General features: G+C 34.5%; 9 protein-coding genes across 9 annotated transcripts; 4 read left to right on the forward strand and 5 right to left on the reverse strand.

Moving 5' to 3' along the window:
• The first annotated feature begins 279 nt into the window (after nt 1-279).
• LOC17879637 (glucan endo-1,3-beta-glucosidase 12) lies at nt 280-2,781 on the forward strand. The gene is made up of 5 exons (XM_006285626.2): nt 280-511; nt 769-1,605; nt 1,694-2,209; nt 2,314-2,356; nt 2,450-2,781. Exons 1-5 carry the CDS (start codon nt 454-456, stop codon nt 2,610-2,612), a joined length of 1,617 nt encoding a protein of 538 aa, XP_006285688.1. The 5' UTR covers nt 280-453; the 3' UTR covers nt 2,613-2,781.
• An 83-nt stretch (nt 2,782-2,864) lies between these two features.
• LOC17879963 (profilin-2) lies at nt 2,865-4,180 on the reverse strand. The gene is made up of 3 exons (XM_006284514.2): nt 3,955-4,180; nt 3,392-3,529; nt 2,865-3,283 (listed from the first exon to the last, which is right to left on the reverse strand). Exons 1-3 carry the CDS (start codon nt 4,075-4,077, stop codon nt 3,149-3,151), a joined length of 396 nt encoding a protein of 131 aa, XP_006284576.2. The 5' UTR covers nt 4,078-4,180; the 3' UTR covers nt 2,865-3,148.
• A 1,212-nt stretch (nt 4,181-5,392) lies between these two features.
• On the reverse strand, nt 5,393-6,933 carry LOC17878391 (profilin-3). Its single transcript, XM_006284674.2, has 3 exons — nt 6,360-6,933; nt 5,871-6,008; nt 5,393-5,725 (listed from the first exon to the last, which is right to left on the reverse strand). Exons 1-3 carry the CDS (start codon nt 6,489-6,491, stop codon nt 5,591-5,593), a joined length of 405 nt encoding a protein of 134 aa, XP_006284736.1. The 5' UTR covers nt 6,492-6,933; the 3' UTR covers nt 5,393-5,590.
• A 112-nt stretch (nt 6,934-7,045) lies between these two features.
• LOC17880708 (derlin-1) lies at nt 7,046-9,168 on the reverse strand. The gene is made up of 7 exons (XM_006284274.2): nt 8,970-9,168; nt 8,510-8,645; nt 8,339-8,412; nt 8,157-8,250; nt 7,760-7,888; nt 7,513-7,673; nt 7,046-7,417 (listed from the first exon to the last, which is right to left on the reverse strand). The coding sequence occupies exons 1-7, from the start codon at nt 8,984-8,986 to the stop codon at nt 7,228-7,230; spliced, it is 801 nt and encodes a 266-aa protein (XP_006284336.1). The 5' UTR covers nt 8,987-9,168; the 3' UTR covers nt 7,046-7,227.
• Nucleotides 9,169-14,430: 5,262 nt separating this feature from the next.
• Nucleotides 14,431-16,354, forward strand: LOC17878286. The gene is made up of 3 exons (XM_006283731.2): nt 14,431-15,123; nt 15,200-15,570; nt 15,823-16,354. Exons 1-3 carry the CDS (start codon nt 14,522-14,524, stop codon nt 16,122-16,124), a joined length of 1,275 nt encoding a protein of 424 aa, XP_006283793.1. The 5' UTR covers nt 14,431-14,521; the 3' UTR covers nt 16,125-16,354.
• Nucleotides 16,355-16,574: 220 nt separating this feature from the next.
• On the reverse strand, nt 16,575-18,622 carry LOC17878124 (putative F-box/LRR-repeat protein At5g25860). The gene is made up of 3 exons (XM_023779522.1): nt 17,214-18,622; nt 16,969-17,136; nt 16,575-16,891 (listed from the first exon to the last, which is right to left on the reverse strand). The coding sequence occupies exons 1-3, from the start codon at nt 18,201-18,203 to the stop codon at nt 16,637-16,639; spliced, it is 1,413 nt and encodes a 470-aa protein (XP_023635290.1). The 5' UTR covers nt 18,204-18,622; the 3' UTR covers nt 16,575-16,636.
• Nucleotides 18,623-18,799: 177 nt separating this feature from the next.
• Nucleotides 18,800-19,480, forward strand: LOC17877531 (defensin-like protein 159). The gene is made up of 2 exons (XM_006284994.2): nt 18,800-18,926; nt 19,060-19,480. The coding sequence occupies exons 1-2, from the start codon at nt 18,875-18,877 to the stop codon at nt 19,239-19,241; spliced, it is 234 nt and encodes a 77-aa protein (XP_006285056.1). The 5' UTR covers nt 18,800-18,874; the 3' UTR covers nt 19,242-19,480.
• A 393-nt stretch (nt 19,481-19,873) lies between these two features.
• Nucleotides 19,874-20,869, forward strand: LOC111829668 (defensin-like protein 159). The gene is made up of 2 exons (XM_023779491.1): nt 19,874-20,490; nt 20,595-20,869. Exons 1-2 carry the CDS (start codon nt 20,439-20,441, stop codon nt 20,777-20,779), a joined length of 237 nt encoding a protein of 78 aa, XP_023635259.1. The 5' UTR covers nt 19,874-20,438; the 3' UTR covers nt 20,780-20,869.
• A 721-nt stretch (nt 20,870-21,590) lies between these two features.
• LOC17880586 (defensin-like protein 163) lies at nt 21,591-21,949 on the reverse strand. Its single transcript, XM_006282447.2, has 2 exons — nt 21,875-21,949; nt 21,591-21,791 (listed from the first exon to the last, which is right to left on the reverse strand). Exons 1-2 carry the CDS (start codon nt 21,924-21,926, stop codon nt 21,613-21,615), a joined length of 231 nt encoding a protein of 76 aa, XP_006282509.1. The 5' UTR covers nt 21,927-21,949; the 3' UTR covers nt 21,591-21,612.
• Between the last annotated feature and the right edge of the window lie 1,855 nt (nt 21,950-23,804).

Raw genomic sequence — 23,804 nt, forward strand, 5'->3', positions numbered from 1 at the left:
AGCTTCTTCTTTTTTTTTTTAACAATTATTTTCGTTTATTTTGTATTCATTTCATTATAAATATATAAATAAGAGTTTCTCTTTTCCTTCTTCTCGGAAGCAGTAAAAAACTAAAAACAGTGGCCAAAGTCCCAAAGAGAGAGAGAGAGAGAGAGAGAGCCAAACATGCTTTGCTTAATTCACGGAATCGAGACGTTTCTATAGACCCAATTTTATATTCTCAGCTGGAATCCGAACTCTGTCTGACAGATATAGAAAGCACACAACGTATACCCTCCAGTGACCTCTCTCTCTATCTCTAAAAATCTCTCTTTGCGTCACTTTTTAAGTCGGTGCTCCCTATTTAACTCTCTTTCTTTTGAGAGCCTAGCGTGAGACGTTACATTTCTGGGTTTATTTGAGTAGTAAGAGAACCACTTGAGTGAGTGAAAGTTGAAAGCTTCAGAGAGTGAAATGGATAAAAGAGTGAAGCTAATCTTCTGGATTTGTATCTCCATTCTTGCCTTTTTTGGTATATCTTCTTTTGGCTCTGCATTTACTTCTTATTCTCTGTTCTGTGTTTCATTTTTACTTCAATTTGTCTCCTTGATTTTAAAGTTCGGTGCTTTACTTTGCTTCACTGGGTTTATCTCTGTTTGATTATAGTTCTTGTCTGATAATCTCAAATCTGTTAGCTTTGGACCGGTTTAGGTGTTTGAAATCGACAGTTAGAGACTTGTTTTGGGGATTTGTTTGAAATCTCAAATGTATTTATAAATTTTGTTGCAGATTGTGGAATGGCAAGCAAGATTGGGATATGTTATGGAAGAAATGCTGATAATCTCCCAAGTCCTAACAGAGTATCTGAGCTAATCCAACATCTCAACATCAAATTTGTTCGAATCTACGACGCCAACATTGATGTTCTTAAAGCTTTTGCAAACACTGGAATCGAGCTTATGATTGGTGTCCCTAACGCTGATCTACTTGCATTTGCTCAGTTTCAATCCAATGTTGATACTTGGCTTAGCAACAACATCCTTCCTTATTATCCAGCTACCAAAATCACTTCCATTTCAGTCGGTCTTGAAGTAACCGAGGCACCAGACAATGCCACAGGTCTAGTCTTACCTGCAATGCGAAACATTCACACTGCTCTTAAGAAGTCTGGTTTGGACAAAAAGATCAAGATATCGAGCTCGCATTCCCTTGCTATCTTGTCACGCTCGTTCCCGCCTTCATCTGCTACTTTCAGCAAGAAGCACTCAGCTTTCTTGAAACCAATGCTTGAGTTCTTGGTTGAGAACGAGTCTCCCTTTATGATTGACTTGTATCCGTATTACGCTTACAGAGATTCAACTGAAAAGATTCCGTTGGAGTATGCTCTATTCGAGTCATCTTCGCAGGTTGTTGATCCCGCCACTGGTTTGCTTTACTCTAACATGTTTGATGCTCAGCTTGACGCTATCTATTTCGCCATGACGGCTATGAACTTTAAAACCGTTAAGGTCATGGTCACTGAGTCGGGATGGCCTAGTAAAGGCTCGCCTAAAGAAACGGCTGCAACTCCTGAGAACGCTCTGGCTTACAATACCAACCTCATCCGCCATGTCATTGGCGATCCAGGTAATCTATCTATGAACCAAAGTTGTAACCTTCAGATTCATAGAATAGATGGAAACATTTCATAAAGTGATATGTTTTCTTTGGTTAGGTACTCCTGCAAAACCTGGGGAAGAGATAGATGTGTACTTATTCTCCCTGTTTAATGAGAATCGGAAGCCCGGGATAGAATCCGAAAGAAACTGGGGAATGTTCTACGCAAATGGAACAAATGTTTACGCGTTAGACTTCACTGGGGAAAACACTACGCCTGTCTCTCCATCAAATTCAACCACGGGTACGAGTCCAAGTCCAAGTTCCAGTCCAATTAACAACGGTAACTCGACAGTTATCATTGGAGGAGGAGGCGTAGGAGGAGGAGGAACCAAGAAATGGTGTATTGCTTCTTCACAAGCTTCAGTGACTGAACTGCAGACAGCATTGGACTGGGCTTGTGGTCCTGGAAATGTTGATTGTTCTGCTGTTCAGCCAGACCAACCTTGCTTTGAACCTGACACTGTTCTCTCACACGCATCATATGCGTTCAATACTTATTACCAGCAGAGCGGAGCAAGCAGCATAGATTGCAGCTTTAATGGAGCCAGCGTTGAAGTCGACAAGGACCCAAGTAAGTATTTATAGACACAATTACACACTTTCAAAAGTTCACAACACATTTTATAGAGTAAATGTGAAGCCACAGTAGTCTAATTTGAGCTCTCAATAATGCAGGTTATGGTAACTGTTTGTACATGATTGCTCCGGCTACAGACGGGTGAGTTCTCTCTGTGTTACTCAATCTTGCGACTATATATGCAACCATGAAAACAAATCTTATTTGCTGATGTTATTGTGGTTACTTTTGCAGATTTAACAGAACAATGGCGGGTAATATCACAGGAAATATAACTGCCATTGATTCGCCCTTGGCTTCGCCTTCGTCAGCCAATGAAGCATTCAGGCAAATGGTGATATCCGTTGCAGTCTCTGTTTTGTTGCCGTGTTTTGTAGTTTGTATTAGTTTTTGGTGACACTGTTGCCTTCTTTTGTCTGAAGTTTTGTAGTTTGTATTAGTTTTTGGTGACACTAGTATTTAGCCCAACTGTTGTTGAACTGATAATTTCTTCCACCGCTTAACCTAAATGTCGAGCTTGGTGATGTATTTGTATGGTTCAATTCAACATGCAATTTAAATTCGAATCACAAACTGTTAGAACCTGAACCAGGTCAAATTTTATGACCCGATCGAAAACAAATGATCAAGACCACTTCAGAGACTCGAATTTTTATACCAAACCGTAGTAATTATTTCATTACTCAAATCGAAAACCAGAGATACACATTATGAAATACAGTACAAGGATGAGAGAAAACATCAAAGCCATCATAGGAGGGAATCAAAAGTTCAAAACCATAACAAATATGATTGCTTCTTCGTTTTTATAAAAGTGTATAATCTTCGTTTGATGCACAACAACAATCAAATCACAATACATGGCAGAAGAGTGCTTCTGTAGTGAGGAAGAGGCTTAAAATTGATATTGGTTTGACGCAAATTTCTGTGAATTTAGAGACCAGACTCAATAAGGTAATCGCCGAGCCTCTCCACAACCAAGTTGCACTGGCCTCCAGTCATCGGTTCATCATAGATGCCAAAGACTAGAGCTTGAGTGGTCTTCTTGATAGTGACTCCACCAGGTCCCTGCAAGAAGTCACAAAATCAAAAAAGGAATGATCCTTTGATTCATTTTTCTCAATCAAAATCAAGAAAAGCTTCTTCTCAAGTTTCGTATTAATTGAAAAGTGTTACCTTTTTCCCTCGGATGACGGCTCCTGCCTCACCTTGGACAACCATGTACTTTTCACCACCAAGAAATAGCCCGGTTGGAGCAAGATGTCCAGCTTCGTCAAAGTCTTTGTTGATTCCTGCTATCTCTGCAGGCTTCAACTAAAACATGAACAAGAACCAAAAGCAATTAGCTTCAACCTATTGAGCAATGATACTAGCGACACAATAGATCCTTAACATATGGTTAGATACTGATCAAAAGGCAAAATGTTCAACATTTTTTTTTCATCTGATGAATTAAAATGAGATAAGATACTATATCCCACATGAGCCAGCAAAACACCTAGAAACGCAAATTGACTACTGGAACCATGGAAATCTCAGAATCAAACTCGACTAACGGGAAGAACAACACTCAGATTTCAAAGAGAAAAATTCATGGCTAGCAAATCAAAACCAGATCCAAGTTTCTTCAGATCGGATCGGAAGGGGAGAAAAGAAAACAAAAAAAAGCCTAAAATCAGAAGATCGAATCAGATCGATGATGAAATTTAAATAGAAGAAAGAAGAAGAAATAGAAGAACCTGAGGGAAATTAGCGCTCTGAGCCCAGACACTGCCGTCTTGGCCTAAGATGGCGGCGTGTGTGAGCTGGTTACCTTCGACATCGCACATGAGATGGTCATCCACGTATGATTGCCACGACATCTTTCTTCTTCTCCGGCGAGATGAGGTTGTATGTTTCTTCTTCTTCTTCTTCTTCTTCTCTCTTAAGTTCTTCTTCTTTTCTTTAGCGTGCTTTGGTACTCGTGGACTCTGAAACCTTTGAGCTTTAATAACACGATTTAAGCATCCAATAAAAAATCTCTTAGTCAAAAAAGAAAGAAAAAAAATACTATAATAAATTCCATTAAATACCTAGTTTATCTATTTACTAAATTTCATAAAGACATTTCCAGAAATAACAACAAAAAAATTGAATAAATCATCAAAAATAAAATTTTGTAAATTTTATAATATCCTTTTTTATTTATTTTCTGTTGATTGTATAATATATTGCACAAAACATTTGTTGTGAGTAAATATAAATAATTTAAAATTACTATTTTCACCTTTTGCAAAGAAAATAAAAAAATAGAAAATGGTGTTATGTATAATTGACATAAAAATTAAGAAGAGATTTTAAAAAGCCCAAAAACCAAAGTATAGAGAGTATGGACATCATTGTTAAACAGGGTGGATATGCTCTTGCAATCTTGCATTGTGTGCCATACACAAAAATTATTCCATTATTTTGGTCCACTCTTTACAATACTAATGTTCTCCTTTCCTAGTGTCATTGTCACTAAATGTTTCTTAATTATTACCCCAAAAAATACTACTACTATCAAAGATTATCAAACCTATTCATTTTCCCAAAATAACTTTTGTGTTATTGAAGAAAACAGAGAAAAACAATCACTTAATTTATATTCCTATGAGATATTTGTGCACAATCGTATTGATTCAAAATGAACAATGAGAGGTGGGTGATACAATTTTTTTTTTTTTTTTTTTTTTTTGTATATATTTGATAGTGAGATTCGATTTCTCGATGAGCTGTTTAGAACCATAATAAAAAGACAGATGGGATTGGAATGATTTTCCGACAAATGTTTTTAATTATTGGTTAGTATTACTTTCCTGTTTAAAGATTCAAGATTTTAAAGTTGATTGACGAATGAGTTCTGCATGCCTGTTATATATAACCCACTTTCAAATTTCTACAAGTGTTTTATGCATGTGTAAATGTTGAACATGAAAGTGTAATGTTGTGAGATTAATGATTCTACTGCTTACATACCATTTTCTATAGATTTATTTGGGTGGAAATTATTTAGAATTCTAGCTCAGCTTGAATCATCTATTATAAATTTGTAATCTTGGGGTACAAAGAATTTGATTATTTATATTTTATACAGTGTAAATTAGATAATGTATTAGACAAAATTTGGAATTGTCAAAAACAACCAAAACAGGCATATATGTAAAGTAGCAGTAACCAAGGCCTCTATGGGTAGAAGAAACCAGGAAGGTCCATTAATTAGCCCAAACTTAATATATTAAGTAGAAGAGAGAAAAAGAAAAATAGATGTAAATCACCCAAAAAGAGAGAAACACAATGGCCGTTCAAAAAAATGTAGAAGGTGGGAAGATTTTTTGTAAAAGCAATGGAAGAATTCTAGAGACCCTGTTCGAGAAGGTAATCACCCAACCTCTCCACGACCATGTTGCATTGTCCTGGTGTCACTGGCTCTTCGTAGATCCCAAACACACACGACTGTCCTGTTTTCTTTATCGTTATGCCTCCCGCTCCCTAATCCCAATCAACAATAACCAATATATAGTCAGAATACGCGTAAATGCAGAGGTTTTGATGGAATCCGATGCCTTAAGGCTGTCGAGACATTATGTTTTTAATCATACATTGATATCTTGAAGTTGATGAATGGGTTATATACCTTCTTGCCACGGATTACAGCATTAGGCTCGCCTTGGATCACCATGTACTTTGCTCCTGCTAGGAACAACCCTGTTGGTGCCAAGTGACCCGGTTCATCGAAATCTTTCATTATATCACTGAACTCTTGTCCCTTGAACTATCAAAACACCAATGTACAATTACCATAAGACAACAACATTTATTATTTGTTAGAAACATATATTATTATTACTAAGCTATAGAATGTATTATGAAACTACAATATGCATATGTAATAATAACGAAAACATGCAAGATTTGGTATCAAATCAGATATAGATCATCCCATTCATTCATTGTTTTATATGATCAAAACTTCATCAGATCCACAACTTGAAGAATATCTTAAATATATCGATTGATAAAAATGATCCATGATCAAATCTACTCAAACACATGATCCATGATCAATGCATTAATCTAAACAAAGTGAGATGAGACAGAGTGACATATAGAAATGGAATAATACCTGAGGGAAGTTAGCGCTCTGAGCCCAAACGCTACCATCATGACCAACGATAGCAGCGGCGGTAAGGTGATGACCCTGACCATCACCAACATCGCACATCAAATGCTCATCAACGTAAGTTTGCCACGACATTTTTCTAGCTCCTTCTTAATTCGTCTTTGTGTTCTTCTTCTGATCTCTGCGTTATTATGTGCAGCGTGTGGAGACTTCGTCCCTCAGATAAATAGGAGGGGATGTAAGAAGAATAGTTTTAAACCGTTGGATCACCTAGACGAATTCTCAACCCTACATATATATTTCAAAAAACAATTTCACAAAATTTAAGGATCGATTTCAATTAGTGACGCTCACGTCTCGCCTTTGTTATAGCTCAATCACTAATTTCCTTAATTGCCACGTCTACTTATTTCCTTTTCTTAATCTCTCCTATTTATAACCATCACCAACGGATTTTTTTCAGGAAATAAATGTTAATATTACTCGTAAATTAATTACATAAGTCAATCAAACATTCAAACTTGTTACGACGAAACTCTTGTCGCTAATTTCATCTGATTTTATTCATTAGAGTTGTGAATCTATGCGTGTCATTAAAATTGAATTTCTTAGTGTCCTTTAGTTTCGTTCTTTTGTTTACAGTGTTGTGTGGACTGGGGACTTATTCTGCGTATAAACGGCACCAAGCATTTGAATGCAACATTGTGTTTGTGTACTAAAACCTCCGAAGATTCTTCCTACAAAGTCATATATTCAAAAACTGTACTGCTCGAAAAAAACACAAAGCTACCCTGGAACTAGTTAGTGGCATTGTTTTTTAAAAAGATTTGGAATACTGACAACAAAGGAACGGGAGGTGAAGATTTCTACTTCAGTCGGTTAGACGATATGATCGACCTCTGAATGCTGTGTTTGAGCTCTCGGGTGGGGCACGAGCACTTGAATAAGCTCCTCCACCTCCTACTGCTCCTCCAGATCCGGTTCCTGCTGCTCCTACACCGCCTGCTTGTCGAACACTTGCTACTGGACCTCCAATTCGATACCTTGCTACAATTCTGTTACTGTTGGGAATGTCAAGGGATAACAGCAAAGCAACTACAGAGAAGCGAGAGAAGAAATGATGTGGATATTATCAGAGAATTTGAATCAAGGATACACCCATTTCGGGGTTTTCAGGTAGTTTTTTCCTGTGGCAAGAGGGTGAAGGACTGTTAGGAAGTAGTATAGATGTCCGGCTATGATGCCAAGAAGATCTGGCATGATCGGAGAGCCGAAGATAACATCTAGTGCGAGCATTGCCCATGGGAGGTAGAAAGCCTGTCAAAGTAATTACAACTTCATTAACATTATATACTTACAAAAGAGTGGTTGGATGAGCTGACCAACATAAACACTTATAATACCTTGAGAGTGACAAGACCGTATAGGCTGATGTTGGCATTTGGAAATTCTCGGCTCCAGAGATATAGAAGCATGAAGACAAGCGAAACTCCAAGGAACGGAGTCCAGAAAAATGGTATGACTGACAAAACCTGAAAAATTGAGCCAGGTAAACTGTTTTAACACACACAGATTCGCAAGTTTTTGAACAACATCTCCCAAAAGCTTGACTTGCTTTACAAAATATTCAACCACAAATTCAATTCCTTGAGAACCTTCGATTATCTCAGCTTTGGGATATCTTAAAAGTTATATACCTTCTATATAAGTTACTTTGTGGCATACCATATACTACACTGTGGTAGGTTCTCAAAGAACAATGATCGGTGGGAGAAAATACATAGGAAGAGCAAAACATACCAACAGAGTAAAGGATCCAAAGATCATCATCCACAAAAAGTCTGCAGTCCGCCTTTCAAATGGCCCTTTCTCAAGTAAAACTCCATATCTTGCTCTGCACAACCATTCCAGAGAGTAAGTCACAATAAAAAAAGTCAGAAATTTAGCTTTCTGCATATATATGGGAGAAAAATAATACTCACATCATCAAAAGACGTATTCCGAAATTGATAGAGAAACCACCGAGGTAAAAGAAGGTTGTTACCAGCCTCCAGATCTACAAACACCAAACAGATCAAAATTGCAAGTTGAATGAAGATGACACAGGTTTGTGAGAAAGGAAACTCATAATAAGAAAAAAGAATCTCGTTTACCTGAAACTGCTTAATTACAAGCTCAGGAAGCAAAGCAATGTAAGCGGGAGAAAGTAAGCCCAGCTGCTTGGCAACGGTAGTGAAGAAGCACAACGTACCATAAGCCTTTGTAATTGGTGGAAGTGAGTTATAGTATCTGCCAATCAATAATACCAAATCACAAAACAGGCAATATAAGAAACAATTTAAGCATATACATACATATTCCATACATACTATAAACTTGTGAAGTTGTAATCAGGTTCAGCTAAAGAAGGCTTTGTTACAAGATAAAAGACACAATCTTTGACTATTTCATTAACAGCTACCGATTCGTGTTACAAATTCAAAGCTCAAGAACACACATACAGCAAAAACACAAGACTTAGCTTCAAGGCGCTATACGAAATCATAAATCCTGGGCACGAACAAACACTAATCGAAATCGAAGCCAAGTAAGAGAGAAACGGAGGGGACTCACTCGCCAGGAGATGACATGTTCGTCCGATTACGAAGATCTGAGGTTTATCTCAGTACGATTCGAGAATTCGAGATCCGATGTCGAGAGATTCAGAAGTTATATTTATTTTGATTCTTGAGCTTCTTTCTAAACCAAATTAGAACGCCGCAAAAAAACAAAAAAAAACACACGAAAGCTAAGAACGTTCCGGTGAGTTCTAATTATGTGATGTTAATTCACTTGTTAGGCAGTTTTGCGTAACTTAACCAATGATATCACGCCACGTCGTTTTCTGGTGACCAGATTTATATCGTAACACGTTCTGATTGGCTCCTAAACTTATCTGTATTTAATTCAGTTTTCATTGGTTTTTTTTTTGTGATGTTATTATGTAAACTGTAATCTGTAATCGTGTTTTTGTATAACCATCTGTTACGAATTATTTTTATGTATAAATTTCTAATTTATCTACTTACAATATGATATTTTTCTTGGATGTTAAGTTGGGCCAAAAAAAGGCTTTTCCTTGGATCGAACTTGCTATATTAATGATAGGCTTGAACTTGCTATTTTATTTTATTCTTCTATAATACAAGTTTCCCACTATACCAATAATTATTTTGGTTTTATTTACCAAAAAAAGATAATGTGAGAATAGCTATAGGAACCCTAACAAATTAACAACAAACAAGAAAAAGACAATGCAGAGGGAATCTAATCTCAAGGAAGATCAAAATTGGAGAAACATAAGCATTATGTCGTGAGCATGATCTTCGTGAGTATGGTCGGAGAACCAAAGATCCGATGATTTTAATTATTAATTTTCTGTAATAATAATTAATTATAACAATAAGAATATGTATGTTCAGGTTTAAGGTAATTAAAAGAGAGAGAGAATCAAAGATGAATAACCTTGATTAGGTAGAGCAGCAGGGTCCATGTGCATGTGACGGGTCCAAACCAAATAATCTTTGACCCGATTTGATCTCACTCCTTTGTCTCCTCCTGACTCATCCTTACATCATTCCAGACGTTTAATCTCTATATTGTTAGGTTGATATGCATTTTGTTTGGCACTGCATTGCGTAGATATGCGCGGGTATGCCACTTGGTTTCTTTTGGACTCTTATGAAGTTTTATCTAAGAGTAGTGTAACTGCTTAGTTGGTTAATAATATGGTTGATAAAAAAATGTGACACTTGTATAGATCATGTGAGTTGTTGGATACGTTATAAGATTTACTTTCGTGATCTTATTATATAACTTGTTAAATACTATTAGTTCGTTGTAATGTTCCCTAGTTTGAGCCTTTATTGGTCGTTGGAGGGCTCAGTAAAGTGGGTTTCATGCATAGTCACGCAAAACAGTTTTTGGACGGCTACTAGTCTAATACCGCTTTTAAATTAGAAACGCTTTTTCTAATGAATGATTAATTTAAAACACATGTGTAATCACAACACTTGAAACGCGTTTGCGTCCGATTAGTGCAAATGAGCCAATCAAAGTCTCTACAAAGCTAACATGTACAATAACTTAGCTATGCATTTTATAGATTAAAGGGGTCCCTAGATTGAATGTGAGTGGAAAAGGAAAAAAAAGGGTCTTGGTTCTTTTGAATTGTTTGACCTATAGATGGAGACATTACAATGGAACTTGCCAATGGCGATAGAGGAACATGCAATTTCATTACATTGTGATAAGTTAAATCCCGGAAAAGGGGGTAACGAGAGAAAACGACATTTTTGCAACCAATAGAAAGGAAAAAAAAAGTGATAGAAAAGTTGCATTTATAAAAGCGAACAAAATAAAATCATTTGTTTGCCCCAAAATAATATAAAATCATTTATGAACTAGGAGAAAAATAACTAATTAATGGAAACAAAAAAATGCAAAGATATAATGGTGGACCTATACATGTTTCAGTAATTCGCATGTTTATTGTCGAGAAAGTTGTATTCTAGCTTCTTCTTTTTTTCCCCATTGTTTTGTTATAAAGATGACAAATTTTACTAGCTAGTGCGATCTTATGTCTTTTTTTTTATAAAAACAATCTGAATATGAGTGTGTATTAACTAACACTCTCAATATAATTAAAACTACAATGCACAAATTATAGTTATGAGTTTTATAGTTCAATATAACGCCAACCAAATAAAACATTGAAGACTGTATATAGTTCAAATTGTGATAGCATGTCGGTTCAGTATGTATGTGTTAATGTAATGTCAAACAATATGATTACCATTGCAATGTCATCGTATAGATCATGTGCAATGTCATCGTATGAGATTCTGTTCTTCTGGATGTAAATGACGGAACATGGTTTTGTCAAAACCAAATTGGAATCCGTGGGTCGAAGAAGGAATCCGACCAGACTCCCATATCGATATCGACTCTGAATAAAAAGGGGACCTAGCTATAGGCTGGCCCTAGCGCATATAGCAAGTTAAATTGATTGTTTTGAGGTTTTGTTTTCATTTGTGAGGAGAGTATTGTATTTACTTACATTTGAATATTCATCAGGAAGGAAAAAATGAAAAACATAGCAACTTGGGCAAATGTGTTTGATAAATACGAAATAGAAGAGAAACTTGATACGTCCTATCAGAGATATTTAATAAATAGAGAGACATATCTATTTCAATATCTTTGCACGTGATCGAGATGTTTTATTGTTTTTAGCTTAGCATATATATCCAATTTAGAGCAGAAAGATATCCAAAACAAATATTTTATTTTGGACGGCAATGAATATGATTTTCAATGAAGCAAATACTACCTTCCTACGAATCAAATCAATTAAGGTACCACTAACATTTTGCAATAAGAGATAGAGAGAGAGACATAGACTAATTGTACCAAAAGGCTTCTATTATCCTATAACTTAGGAACATCAAGAGAAGTAAGTGCATGATCTCATCGTCTACAACATGTACACACTTTATAAGATGGTACATAAATCATAATTAGTCTGACCATACCAGAAAACAGACGTAAAGTTTTATACGAAATTCGAGTGACACATTATTTTACTTGAACATGTATATATATTATAACGTAGCCGTTGGAGAAATTTCATACAATGTAAACTTGTACTAAATAAATGTTAATTTTCTTATCGTCAATTAATGTGTAAAGGATTTTTAGAGCATATTGCATGTGGCCGTAATACGGAAAGAACAAAATCAAGAGTTGTTAATAACGAAATCTCCATTATCGAACTCCAATAGTTAGAATTACATTGGTCAAATACAAACATTAATCAACAGAACTGTTTAACTATATATTCTGAACTACCATTCCATTAGTTGATTGATAAATACCTCACGTAGACTAATCATAAACTTTAGAAACGTCAAATGGATTTCGCAATGTGGAAATAGTGTTGATGATGTATAATAAAAATAACTGTTGATGATGTATGATAAAAATGATTTTGTCTATTCCGCTAACTAATTCATTGCAACTCATTAGAAGAAGCTTCCTATTCAAGATCCTTAAACAAAAAAAAAAACAACAAAAAAGTGGAAAAGGTTTCTATTATAAAATTAAAGTCAACTATGTGTATATGTATTATGATTTGAATTTTCAAGTATATATATGTACGTGAACTTGCTGTTTTAGCTTTGATTTAGTTAAACTTTTTAGTCCCATTGGGCTATATTAATGTTCAACAATCAATCATATGGTATGAATGAGTCTTGCGTGCTATATATAATTGGAATTATTAGGGGAATAAATACTTCATCCTATTGACAATTTATATGGATTTGATCCAAATAAAACGTCTGTACGGGTTGAAACTACTAGACTACTAGTGACCCAAAATAAAACAACAACATAACTAACACAAATCAATATGTTATAAGTCTTGGTTAATTATATTATTGTTATATAAGTAAATCAATATATAGTTAGTTGAAAAATGGATGTTCGAATCATAATATACTCTTTTCCAGATATTTTCCTTAGATTGATATAGTCAGTAGATAACTGATAAACCGAAGTTCCACACTAGTGTTAAAAATGAACGTGATGATGGAACAACAGTTTAATTATAGCGTGACGAAATGCTAGTTATTAGTTGTGAATCATGAAGAAAAAAAATAAAATAACAATAGTGCAATGAGAGATGCAAAATGCGTATAAACTTGTAAACGATGATGAGTGTACTTATACTCGATGCATAAGTGTCTTCATGATGTGTACTCACTTTTACTTATAAATAATCTCTGTACATGTTCTTAAACCCCAATATAATTCGATTTAGCTTGACTTTTGCGTGGAGAGTAAGCCAACACATTACACGGTCGGTCTCTCTAATGTAATGATCGTCAAGCAGAGAGCAATTTGGTTTATCAACGTAAAGTTTAAGACAAAACTCCACGTCTAAGCGGGTATACGTAAATTAGTAACGAGTTTAACTGATTCTAATAATATAATTAAATCAGTCAAAACGCGACCAAACTAAACTACTACTACAATTCTAAAAAGAAAAAAAAGGTATGAAAGCGCCGTCAAGAAAGAGAAGAGAAGGATCTAGAGAGAGAGAGAGAGAGAGAGAGAGAGAGAGCGCCGAACAAACCGGAGGGGGGAAGACGACAAAAGAAGACAGCCAGAGAAATATGCCACGTGGCAAGTCCTTCTCTCCCGCCGACGATCCCTGACGGCGTTACACGGTGGACTGGACGGACTCATTTTATTAAAAATATATATATTAGTTAAGACCCAAAAACTTACGATTACAACTCAACACAGCTGGGTTTTGGGTCCACCTGAACCCCTCGGCCCCCTCCTACCCTCTCCATCCTAACTTTTATCTCTCTTTCGTTTCTTCCATCCGTTTATAAAAGATTTTTTTTTATTTTCTGTGTATATTTTTTTGTCAATATTTCAATTAATAAAATGGTGACATTACATTATTATTACCTTTCGTAATTAATACTATCATTTATTTAATATAAAATTGAAACTTATGGTATCCTAACGTAATATATATATTATTATTTTTGATATATATAAATTTCTAAAAGTGAACATATCTATGACTGTCTTTAATCACATTAATGGATGGCTAACTAACATATTAAGAAATGTTATTCTTGCTAAATTCAACAAAGCAAATTCTGAGAAATTTATAAATGGTTATAGACCAAAAAAAAAAAAGTATTTCAGAGATTCATGCATTTATCATCAGTTCATCAATGATACATTTGTGCTTCAACAAGAAACTTTTTTTAAAAAAAAACTATTTAAAAACAAAACCTTAATACAAAAACCCAAAAAAAATATGATGAATTGTTTTATTGTGCCGCCGATTTTCCCGCTATTTTAAAAAAACCTCATAAATAAGACCAATCAGAAAATAATAATCGGAAAATATAATTAATTATTAGAGAGAAACACAACTAGGTCCCACTGAACTCTCATGTTATTAGCTACAAAAACGAGAAAAGACGACCGACGGGAACAACAACAACGACCTCTGCTCTGCTCTCTCATCAAACTGATATGATTCTCTCTTCTTCTTTTTCTTCTCTCTAAATTCAATTCTCTCTCTAAGTATTTTTGAGATGGATCCATGTCCATTTGTACGCCTCACAATAGATTCCCTCGCCCTGAGACTACCGGAGACAGCTACCAACAAGCAAATCGGCGGCGAAGTGCATCCTTCTTCAACTCCCTGTTACTGTAAACTCCGTATCAAACATTTCCCTTCCCAAAAGGCACTTCTCCCTCTCTCTTCCTTCTCCGACGCTTCTTCTCCCCCGGAATCCTCCACTTCTGCTCCGGGCTTTCACCTCGACGCCGACGCCATCCGACGTGTCTCCGGCAAGAAGATCTCTCTCCGAGTCTCTGTCTACGCTGGACGCACGGGACACTCTTGCGGCGTCGCTTCCGGGAAGCTTTTGGGTAGAGTCGAGGTTGCCGTCGATCTCGCTGCCGCGTTGACTAGGACCGTCGCGTTTCATAGCGGTTGGAAGAAGCTTGGCGGAGACGGAGATAAACCCTCGGCTCGGTTACATTTATTGGTTCGTGCTGAACCGGATCCTCGGTTTGTTTTTCAATTCGGTGGTGAACCGGAATGTAGCCCTGTGGTTTACCAGATTCAAGACAACCTCAAACAGCCTGTCTTTAGCTGCAAATTCAGCTCCGACCGTAACGGAAGATCTCGGTATGAGATCTCTAAATTAATGAACCGGGTTTCTGGTTTAGTGTGTGTGATTGATTGTTCTGTTTTTTTGGTTTAGGTCTTTACCATCAGGATTCACATACAGTAGCAGAGGATGGATCACAAGAACATTATCAGGTGACCAATGGGAGAAGAAACAAGCGAGAGAACGTAAAGGATGGATGATAACGATCCATGATCTATCGGGATCACCTGTAGCAGCAGCTTCAATGATCACTCCTTTCGTGGCATCCCCAGGGTCAGACCGAGTCTCTAGATCAAATCCTGGTGCGTGGCTCATCCTTAGGCCGCACGGGACTTGTGTCAGCAGCTGGAAACCGTGGGGACGTCTTGAAGCTTGGCGTGAGAGAGGAGCTATCGATGGTTTGGGTTACAAGTTCGAGCTCGTGAGGGATAATAGTACTAGCACCGGCAATCCCATTGCAGAAGGTAAAAATTATATTACAAGTTTTGTTATGTTTTATCATTAATACTATATAATGTTGGTCAAATCCAAATTAACCGACCAAATGATTTAGTATGGTAATGCGAATAAATAATACATATTATGGATAATTCAAGCTAACTTAAAATACCAAAACTAGCCTCATGAATGTAGGACATTTACATGGTTTGCTGACTATAATAAAGGTTAGTGGATCTTTATGAATCTAATTAATAATAGTTGAAAAATGGTTACAGGGACAATGAGCACAAAACTAGGAGGAAAGTTCAGTATTGACAGGAGAGTCTCAGGGCAGGGAGAGTCGCCGGCAATATCGTCGCCGGTGAAAGGGTTCGTGATGGGTTCGAGCGTCGAAGGAGAAGGGAAAGTGAGCAAGCCGGTGGTCCACGTAGGAGCGCAGCACGTCACTTGCATGGCCGACGCAGCTCTCTTCGTCGCTCTCTCCGCCGCTGTTGATCTTAGCGTCGACGCGTGTCAGCTCTTCTCTCGTAAGCTCCGTAAAGAGCTCTGTCACGACGACCAAAGCTCACTCACGTGAAAAATATTATTATATCTTCTTTCATCAGTGAAGACGACCACGTACGTACTGACTTAACAAAAGGCCGATCCGTGAACCATGATTTCGGTTTTTTTTCAAATTTTTTTTTTTTGAAAGATCAATTAAACGTGAAAATTCGACAAAGCTGTACAGACAACAATGATCATTGTGTTGTTTGTAATATCTTTGTATCATATTTATTTATTTTTTTAATTTTTTTTTCTTCGGTTTCTCTCCATATGTGTGTTGGTTACTTTCATTATTTCATATCTTCATTACTTTCATTCTTTTAATAATAATACATCTTGGGTCATATGTACTCAAATTTATTTTGCCTGTGGAAAGTTACGGACTTATTGAATTTATAAAATACATATTGATTATGATCATTGGTTCTTTTGTTCGTATAATTTATGTGGTCTATTATACAAAAATCACTAGAGTAGTGTATTGAATTCTCATTAATATAAAGCATAGTTTGTAAACACATGTACATAACTTTAAATAAAATCTCACAAGACAAGGATTTGGCATTTGGAGTAACGTTTAGAAAGAGCAAGAAGGTCCTTGGTTAGTTGCCGTTTCTTGTCATCATCGGCTATGGCAGCATCAACTTCCACTCTGATCACTTGAAGACAATCCATTTGGCACAACAAACGGTGCAGTTGTCTCAGTTCTTTACCACTTCCTCTAAACCCATGTATTTCTAGCACCTCCACTATATTCTCATTCACGTAGACACTGCAATCGATGATGCAGTGCAAGCCCTGCAGAGACACGTCCATATATAAGATAATATACTAATAAAATTGCAAGTAACAAATGGATACTAGTATATAAATACCCTGAGGACTAGAATTTTTAGCTCTGGAGTGTTTTCGATCAGCGTTGTAAGCACTTTCCAGCCTCTGTTTGTTTTCGTTTCGAAAGTGAGTTTAGCAAGGTTTCCAAACCAAGGGAACCTATCCCCGTCCAAACCCTCTTCCCAATAGTTAAGGAGTGAATACATAATCTGCAAAACAGAGTAGTGTTCGTCATGGTCATGGTGTTGATCATATGTTAAGAAAGGGAGGGGAAGGCTTTTTAGACCTCGACAGTACTACAAGTGAGGTGAAGGATGTCAACGTTTCTCATCAAACCAATTTCTTTCGATAGATTACAGTTTTGTGTGGGATGTCTTTTCACTCCTTGCACCAAAGCAAGATCAAGGCGGGCTTTGACAAGGGAATCAATATACAAGAAACGGGCGGATACGGAAAAGCATCTAGAATTGAAAGAGTAGTCGTGTTCGACAAGACTCGGTGTGTCGAAATCGAATAGTTGTGAATGTGTTCGAATTGTGAGTCTTTTGAGGGTTTTGTGGGATATAAAGTTAGGTTGTGGTGGAGCTTCTTCGTGGTTAACGTGAACGTAAATCAGGGATAAATCCTCAAGAAGTGGGCAACCTTGAAGCATGGAGGACAAAAAGTCCTCTCGTAAAACGTAAACTGTGTCGAGGAAGAGAGTCCTGAGCAGTGGAAGAAACACTTCTGGAGATTCAGTTCCAACACAAAGCTCTGTTCCTAATGTCAGCTTAACCAGAGTCTTGTTTTTGAAGACACCGCAAGGAAGGGGACGTGGTGGGAGGCAAGTCCAAGTGGTCTTTATACGAAGATCAAGCTCGTCCAAGTCACCTCGTTCCAAGGCATTAGATATCCATCTATTGGTCTGATCTATGTAGTACTCTTTATCCTCTCGATATTTTAGTGAGAATTTCTTGATAGGTTTGTTACGACAAGACAGTGTTTTCTCAACAAAAGCTCTGAAGCTTTCCTCAGTCTCGCCTTGTGTGCTTTGTCTCGGTCTCTTACCTTGCTTGCCATACAAGAAATACGATTGGTCAAATTCGAGATGGTGTTGAGAGGCAAAGAGATGATTCATCAGTGAGAACAGAGTTCTCCATCTTCTGGAGAGGATTGTGGTTGAAGCGGCTGATTTTGTGGGAAGATTTGACAAGATCAGAGCAAGCATCTCGTCTGGAAGAGAACTGATTCCATCTCTGGACCAATATTTCACTTTTTTCATCGCCATTGAATCCATATATAGAAGCGATGCTGTAAAGAACAATGAAAGCTAATATACACATGCATATATAGAAGCGATGAAATCAGAAAAGGGAAAAGGATCCCTATAACTCGCTCTGCCGCGTGCAGGATAAGAGGTGCATTAATAATTAGGGCTTTCCTGATCTTTTTATATATAGCAAGTAGTGTTTTATCAAATACAGTTTTTTTTATGACGATAATGAAAAAATTTGAATAACTCATCAACCAATACATGTCATCAAATATATTTGACTAATTAATTAAATATAATACTTCTATACACTGACTAGTATCCACTATACATATAGGGGATACTCAATATATTTAATTAGTTAGTCAAATATAACATTTTCCTATTACTAGTTAATGATTTTTTCAATGGCCAACTTCCTATTTATTCGGCTAACCAATGAACGAAACCCCCAATTAATTAAAATTTTAAATTAGTTGATGTTTTTAACAATAGTCAAAACTCAAAAGCCTATTTTCCGCAAAAGTCTATTTTTCTTCATATTATATTAATAATGTGTATTAAAAAAAAAAAAAACTTGCTGCTGCTATATATATCTATGCCGCACACACACACACAGAGAAACATTACTAAAGCAGTAAAAGAAAAAAAAAAAAAAAACCAAACAAAGAAACCTCTGTTTTGTAATATTGATCATGGCAAAGTTATCATTTTCGTATTTCCTTGTACTCATGCTTGTGTTCTCAGGTAATTTTTTATACTTTCCCATTATATGCATGTTTTATAATTTCCAGAGATCTCAATTTGTTTAATAATCATATATATGCATGTTTATGATTATAACACGATGCATATATGTGTTATTTAAAACTTTTTGTAGCATCTTTAATGGTTGAGAGAGCTGAGGGAAAGCGATGTCATTTGACGATTGACACAGCAACTCCATGTAGTCTTTCCGATTGCCGTCTAAGCTGTTATTCTGGCTACAATGGAGTTGGCAAATGTTTTGACGATCCTAAAGTTGCTGGACCTTCTAACTGTGGTTGTCTCTACAATTGTTAGAGCCACGACTGTGTCGGTCCTCATGTTATAAATATTCGATTTCCTTAATCGATATGATCAATAAAAACTAGATCTCCATCATTCTTTATGATTGAATGATTCAATTAGTACTGTGTGGAGATTTCATCAGTCACTTTATTGTTTTTGTTCTATTTTTCATAATGCATGTTATATATGTTCTAGTATTATTTTCATTTATAACTTACTTTTTTCACAATAAAAGTCGATATATTTTCCAATATGATCAGTACGATCTAATTTACTTTCGAATTACGACTTTGCAAATCAAATCTAAGATGATTAAATAGAAGATCTACAAAAAGATACTTTAATTAGTCTCGCACGTTATTATTTATTAAAACCAATCTATCTTTAATTAACTTTTTCATTGTGAGAGATTAGTTTTGACTTCCGATGTCCTATTGGTGGTATTTTACACCAGTTTTATGTATTTTTGTGAATAAAAATAAATAGCAAATTATTCATAATATTAAGAATAGACTCTTATATAAGATCAGATAAATGGATTGATTTTAGTTAAAAACTAATCGTAAGAGACCACCATTAATGGTGCTCTAAGATATATGTTAACTGTAACTTTGAGTCACAACTATATATTTTAAATCAAAGATAAGTTTCCGAGAAATATTGTTTTTTCCCTTTTTGGTATGGTTTTAAATTACTAAAGAATTTTGCTTGAGATTTATCTATATGTACATATATATCAGCTAAGTTTCTTTATTTTGGAAGGTGAGTTGATGGTTAGAGATTAGATTATTGATTGGAGTGATTACAGGCACAAAATCATCAAATAATCAGAGTAATTTAAGTTAGAAGTTCTTACCCAAAAAAAGAAGTTCAAGTTAGAATTGGTCTTGATTAACCTACGATTGACATCAGTCAGTACTACTATAAAATACACTGATTTTTTGTTTTACTATAATTATAGTTATTAATTGATGTATTTTAAGGAATATTCATTTAAAGAAAGATATCGAAAGATTTTAAAAAGGTAAAACAAATGTTAAGAGATCTTGTTTTGGATGATATATATATATATACTTGTCAAAGAAAAAAGAATACCCCGTACCTAGCAACCACTATATATATAGATATACACATAAACATCATTACACCGTATCACCTCTAATTTTACAAAACTTTAAAGTGACTTTGTTTAGTTGTGCAATATTGACCATGGCTAAGTTATCATTTTCATATTTACTTGTAGTGATGATTGTGTTGTCAGGTAATTTCATACTTTTTAATTTCTAATTAAGCGTCTATAGTATATGATGAATTATATTTGTGATCAGATAGATACATAACACGTACGATGTTGTACTTTTGTAGCTATCTTAATGGTAGAGAGAGCTGAGGGAAAGCGATGTCGTTTGACGATTGACAAATCAATTCCATGTGATCTTGTCGATTGCCGTTTAAGCTGTTATGCTGGGTACAATGGAGTTGGCAAATGTTTTGACGATCCTAAAGTTCATGGTCGTCACAATTGTGGTTGTTTATTTAATTGTGATTGAGGGGTTTGCTTTAGATAAATATTTGTGGTGATATAGTATATTTAAATTAAATTTACCACACTTTCTTATTCGATATGAGTAGATTCTAGAGATCTCCTAAATCCTTCTTATGTTATCCAATATTTGCAGCCTGAACGATTTGAGAGCTCTAATATCAATATATCATATCAAACTTTATAGATTATAAACTACAACAATTAAGTGGCAATGACTAGATTATTCTCTAGAGTTCATATTACCAAAACTAAAACTGACATCGTATATGTTGCCCACTATCTTCATGGTATTCAGATCAACAGAAACAGACGTATATACCATACTCATAGCTTGTGTTGATAAAATACTGAAGGCCCATAAGGAGAGTGTACAATATTGGGCAACCCATTTTCTCGTCGGTTAAGTCTCACAATCTTGGAATGTCATTGGTTTAAGAATGAACCGGTACAATCACATGAACCCCGGTTTCATTGGCAATCAAATAAAATATATAAAAGGTGCTGTTTATTAGTTCATACGATCAAATCCTCCATCTAGATATAGTCATATTTTGTTGAAATGTAAAAGATTAAAAAATAAAAATAAAATGAAACAGAGTTAGAGAGGAAGGAAACAGAACAAATTTAGCAAAACAGAGTAAGGTATCGCGTGAAAGGTGAAAATATGGAGTCTAAATACTGTAGATTTCATTGGTTTAAGAATGAAGTGGTTCAATCACAAATAAACCGGTTCTCATTGGCAATCAAAAAGAAATTCTCATTTATTCATGTGATCATAGGGATCGTCCAAATACATGTATGTAGTACGTCAAGGTAAAGATTTGTATTATTCTAAATTTAGCAATTGTAAACGCAAGTGCAAATTTGGTTTTTGCTTCCGGTACAAGAGCCATTCCCGTTGTACTTTTGATAACAAATTGGTATGCACTCTTGAAAGCTGCATGGCTTGCTAAGCTTCACGTTCACAAAACATCTTTTTATATCCGCTCCCTCTGCACTTGGCAAAACCAACAAAGCTATACAAAAAAAAAACAATTTATTAGAAAGATTACGAATGAAACATAATAAATAAAACATTAAAAGCCATATGAATCTGTACCTGAGAGAATAAAGATGGAGATGAGCAGATACGAACACAATATCTTGGCCATGACTTGAGGGAGAACTAGATGATTTTTTATTGTGTTAATCTAATGGAGAAACGTTTTGATATTTTAATGTGGGGGTGGTGAAACGTTTAAATAGATTTACAAGTGACAAGAGATCACAATCACATAGATCAAAAGTCTTTTTATGAAAGCATATTCAAAATAAATACAAAGACTTTGAGTATTTTGACCAAAAATTAAATCAAATAATTAAATTTGAAGAGAATCAAATCTTTTATTAGACTACGGGATATAGTAAGAATTCTAATATTCTTAATAAATTTTGTTCTTATAAAAAAATAAGAATAAAAATATAGAATCATCATATCTTATTAGATTGTATACGTAAATTCACTACTTTTATTAATGCATCAACAGTTTTATGTTATTAAACTAAATAATGGAAATCTATTATCCAATTATGATCAAAGGTTTATATATCTAATAATGATGCAACGAAGACAAAAATCATATATATAAAAGTAAGGTTCCACTCTCTCCTTATTGGTGGAAAAATATTTAAAGCTTTAATTTTTTTTTAAAAATAAAAAAATAAATAAATGTTTATGACAATCATTCAATACAAAATTTAATTACACTATAAGTTATAATCAAATGGCAAAGAAAATGAAAGGACTTAATCATATATCATACAACAAATTTTATAAGCTTTATTGGTGGAAAATTATTTAAAATCATACATATAAAAGTAAGTTTTCACTCTCTTTATTGTTCTATTTTGTATTTATTTTTAACCAAAAAACACATTTAATCATATACATTAATTCATACTTTAAATTCACACTTTACTACTAAAATGAAACTGAAAATTATATAAATTTCCAAAGACTATTGGTTTTCTTTATTGAATTCCAATTAAACACACTATAAATTATAATTATAACTCCTCTAATTTAATTATTTTAAAAATGTAACTTACATCACTTCTTATCATATAAATAGTCATTCTCACATCCTTCTCTACCATATCTCATATCTTCATTATTCTTTTTTTTTTTTTTTAAAGTTCTTGCATGGGGTAAAAACTCATTTAAAATATCATTGTAAGAGTTTGATTAATTATTTAGTTTAAACTTTTGTTTTCAATTTTATTTATTTTTTGTTTTTATGTATTTATTTATGTCTTCATTGTTTTTTATATTTTTAAATGTAATACATATGTATAATAATATTTTATGGTTATAAGAAAATCAAGCTAAAGAAACCATCTTCATTCTTTTATTTTGGATGTTTGTTTCTTTCTCACACATTCATGTATATTTAATTTATTTTCAAAAGTATGTAATTTTTTAACAAAATAAACTTTTTGTTATATAATTATCATACCAATTTGTAAGACATTCTTTTAAGAATAATGATCCTTATATTTAGTTTGTGATTCAACATGTAATAATACAAAGAATATTATAATTTGTTTTAACTTTGAATATATACTTGATTTCCTATCTAAAAAACAATTTGATATTCCATTTTCTATCTATTATATATACTACAAGGATGAAAAATATAATTAAACCTAGAAATATAACTTAAATTAAGAGGAATATAAAAAGAGATTAAAAATAAAATTATTTCTTGGGAATTTTTAAGGTTTCACTCTCTCCTTATTGGTCCATTTAGCATTTATTTTTTAATTATAATATTTATTTTTAATTAAACCAAATATCTAACACATTTAGTCATATACTTTAATTCATACTTGAAATACACACTTTACTATTAAATTGTAACTTAAATTATATAACTTTTCAATTGGCTATTTGTTTCCTCCATTTAACTTCAATTAACACACTATAAAATATAATTATAACTCCTCTGATTTAATTATTTTAGAATTGTAACTTACATCATATTTTATCC

The sequence above is a fragment of the Capsella rubella genome, unplaced genomic scaffold (assembly GCF_000375325.1).
Source record: "Capsella rubella cultivar Monte Gargano unplaced genomic scaffold, Caprub1_0 scaffold_7, whole genome shotgun sequence".
Classification (NCBI taxonomy): Eukaryota; Viridiplantae; Streptophyta; class Magnoliopsida; order Brassicales; family Brassicaceae; genus Capsella; species Capsella rubella.

Bases quoted from the DNA above. Each gene is read 5' to 3' on its own strand.
- LOC17877531 (XM_006284994.2), top strand. From the start codon at position 18,875: ATGGCAAAGTTATCATTTTCGTATTTCCTTGTACTCATGCTTGTGTTC. The intron at 18,927-19,059 runs GTAATTTTTTAT...AACTTTTTGTAG, and splicing joins ACTCATGCTTGTGTTCTCAG to CATCTTTAATGGTTGAGAGA.
- LOC17878124 (XM_023779522.1), bottom strand. From the start codon at position 18,203: ATGGATTCAATGGCGATGAAAAAAGTGAAATATTGGTCCAGAGATGGA. The intron at 17,137-17,213 runs GTCTAAAAAGCC...TCTGTTTTGCAG, and splicing joins TCACTTGTAGTACTGTCGAG to ATTATGTATTCACTCCTTAA. The intron at 16,892-16,968 runs GTATTTATATAC...GTGTCTCTGCAG, and splicing joins TAAAAATTCTAGTCCTCAGG to GGCTTGCACTGCATCATCGA.
- LOC17879963 (XM_006284514.2), bottom strand. From the start codon at position 4,077: ATGTCGTGGCAATCATACGTGGATGACCATCTCATGTGCGATGTCGAA. The intron at 3,530-3,954 runs GTTCTTCTATTT...TTCATGTTTTAG, and splicing joins AGAGCGCTAATTTCCCTCAG to TTGAAGCCTGCAGAGATAGC. The intron at 3,284-3,391 runs GTAACACTTTTC...GACTTCTTGCAG, and splicing joins CCGTCATCCGAGGGAAAAAG to GGACCTGGTGGAGTCACTAT.
- LOC17878286 (XM_006283731.2), top strand. From the start codon at position 14,522: ATGGATCCATGTCCATTTGTACGCCTCACAATAGATTCCCTCGCCCTG. The intron at 15,124-15,199 runs GTATGAGATCTC...TTTTTGGTTTAG, and splicing joins GACCGTAACGGAAGATCTCG to GTCTTTACCATCAGGATTCA. The intron at 15,571-15,822 runs GTAAAAATTATA...AAATGGTTACAG, and splicing joins CGGCAATCCCATTGCAGAAG to GGACAATGAGCACAAAACTA.
- LOC17879637 (XM_006285626.2), top strand. From the start codon at position 454: ATGGATAAAAGAGTGAAGCTAATCTTCTGGATTTGTATCTCCATTCTT. The intron at 512-768 runs GTATATCTTCTT...ATTTTGTTGCAG, and splicing joins CTCCATTCTTGCCTTTTTTG to ATTGTGGAATGGCAAGCAAG. The intron at 2,210-2,313 runs GTAAGTATTTAT...TCAATAATGCAG, and splicing joins TGAAGTCGACAAGGACCCAA to GTTATGGTAACTGTTTGTAC.
- LOC17880586 (XM_006282447.2), bottom strand. From the start codon at position 21,926: ATGGCCAAGATATTGTGTTCGTATCTGCTCATCTCCATCTTTATTCTC. The intron at 21,792-21,874 runs GTACAGATTCAT...TTTTTTGTATAG, and splicing joins CTCCATCTTTATTCTCTCAG to CTTTGTTGGTTTTGCCAAGT.
- LOC17878391 (XM_006284674.2), bottom strand. From the start codon at position 6,491: ATGTCGTGGCAAACTTACGTTGATGAGCATTTGATGTGCGATGTTGGT. The intron at 6,009-6,359 runs GTATTATTCCAT...GTGTTTTGATAG, and splicing joins AGAGCGCTAACTTCCCTCAG to TTCAAGGGACAAGAGTTCAG. The intron at 5,726-5,870 runs GTATATAACCCA...GATTGGGATTAG, and splicing joins CTGTAATCCGTGGCAAGAAG to GGAGCGGGAGGCATAACGAT.
- LOC17880708 (XM_006284274.2), bottom strand. The intron at 8,251-8,338 runs GTGAGTATTATT...ATGGTTGTGCAG, and splicing joins GGAATACGTCTTTTGATGAT to AGCAAGATATGGAGTTTTAC. The intron at 7,889-8,156 runs GTATGTTTTGCT...TCAATTTTTCAG, and splicing joins TTGGATCCTTTACTCTGTTG to GTTTTGTCAGTCATACCATT.
- LOC111829668 (XM_023779491.1), top strand. From the start codon at position 20,439: ATGGCTAAGTTATCATTTTCATATTTACTTGTAGTGATGATTGTGTTG. The intron at 20,491-20,594 runs GTAATTTCATAC...GTACTTTTGTAG, and splicing joins AGTGATGATTGTGTTGTCAG to CTATCTTAATGGTAGAGAGA.